Source organism: Austrofundulus limnaeus, unplaced genomic scaffold, assembly GCF_001266775.1.
Source record: "Austrofundulus limnaeus strain Quisiro unplaced genomic scaffold, Austrofundulus_limnaeus-1.0 Scaffold2706, whole genome shotgun sequence".
Taxonomy (NCBI): domain Eukaryota; kingdom Metazoa; phylum Chordata; class Actinopteri; order Cyprinodontiformes; family Rivulidae; genus Austrofundulus; species Austrofundulus limnaeus.
In genome coordinates, this window is record NW_013955108.1 from 229 (window position 1) to 1347 (window position 1119).

Sequence of the window (1119 nt, forward strand, 5' to 3'; positions counted from 1 at the left end):
ATACTGTCCTCACTGTGACAATAAAGAACATTTTCTGAACTCTTGTGAAAACTTTAAGAAACTCAGCACTCGTCAAATTGTCACATGGTTGAAGGAGAGAAATTGATGTCAGCGATGCGGTCGCAATCACTCAATAGAGAGTTGCAACCTTAAGCGTCCATGCAAAATCTGTAAAGAGCTGCATCTTACCGTTCTCCATGATGCAATAAGAGACATTTCTAATCCAGTTCAGATGGTGAGCTCAGCTCCCACCAAGGTTTACCTTGATCGCCCAAATCGCTCCCAGCGGGTCATGCTGAAGGTGGTGAAGATTCTAATCCACAATGGGGATGAATCAATGGAGGCCCATGCAATATTAGATGATGGATCAGAACGAACAATAGTTCTATCATCTGTCATACAAACTCTCAATATCTCAGGAACACAGGAGATACTCCCATTGCAGACTGTTCATCAGGATGTTAAACAACTGGAAGGATTAGCCGTGTCCTTCGAGGTGTCACCCCTGTCTGAACCTGCAGAGAGGTATCAGATTTCCGACGCTTTCTCCGCTGATGGACTGAGCCTGGCAGAACATAGCTACCCTGTAGCTGCCCTCCAGAAGACCTACAAGCNGCTGCCACTGTTGCTTTATGTCTGGGGGAAGTAGTGGGTCATCCCAGTCTCGATGCTTCTCCCATAAATGACGGACTAGCACCTTAGCACATGTCGTGTATGGCAAGATGTAACCCAGAGGATCATACTGAGATGCAAGAACTTTATATATGTTCCTCATGGTCAAAAGTCCATAGTTGAGGGGTCTGTGTTTGTAGCCTATGAGGTCTTTGTGAATGTTCCAGCTGAGTCCAAGAGTGCTTTCAAAGGGGTCAGACTTATCCTGTGCCAGCCAGAGCTCTGTCGTGGGGGAACGAGCTTCGTTTGGTAGGTGACTAATCACCTCTGGTATGTTACTTGCCCATTGGCGAAGATCAAATCCTGCTGAAAGAAGCAATGCTCTTAGCTTATCAACTAAAGCCTTTGCTTCCTCTGCCGATGGTAAACTTTGTAGACAGTTGTCCACGTAAAAGCACCGCTCCACCGAAAACAGTACATCCTCTCCATCTTGGCTGTGGTCAGTGA

The 1119-nt window shown here is 46.3% G+C and overlaps 1 protein-coding gene across 1 annotated transcript in view; it reads left to right on the forward strand.

The window, feature by feature from the left end:
• Positions 1–206: 206 nt before the first annotated feature.
• The window catches only part of LOC106511348 (uncharacterized), a gene marked incomplete at its 3' end in the record, with an annotated part of 14939 nt that continues 14026 nt past the window's right edge, over positions 207–1119 (forward strand). The window contains 1 exon segment of the mRNA XM_014000103.1: positions 207–300. Coding sequence (XP_013855557.1) covers positions 233–300 — 68 coding nt within the window.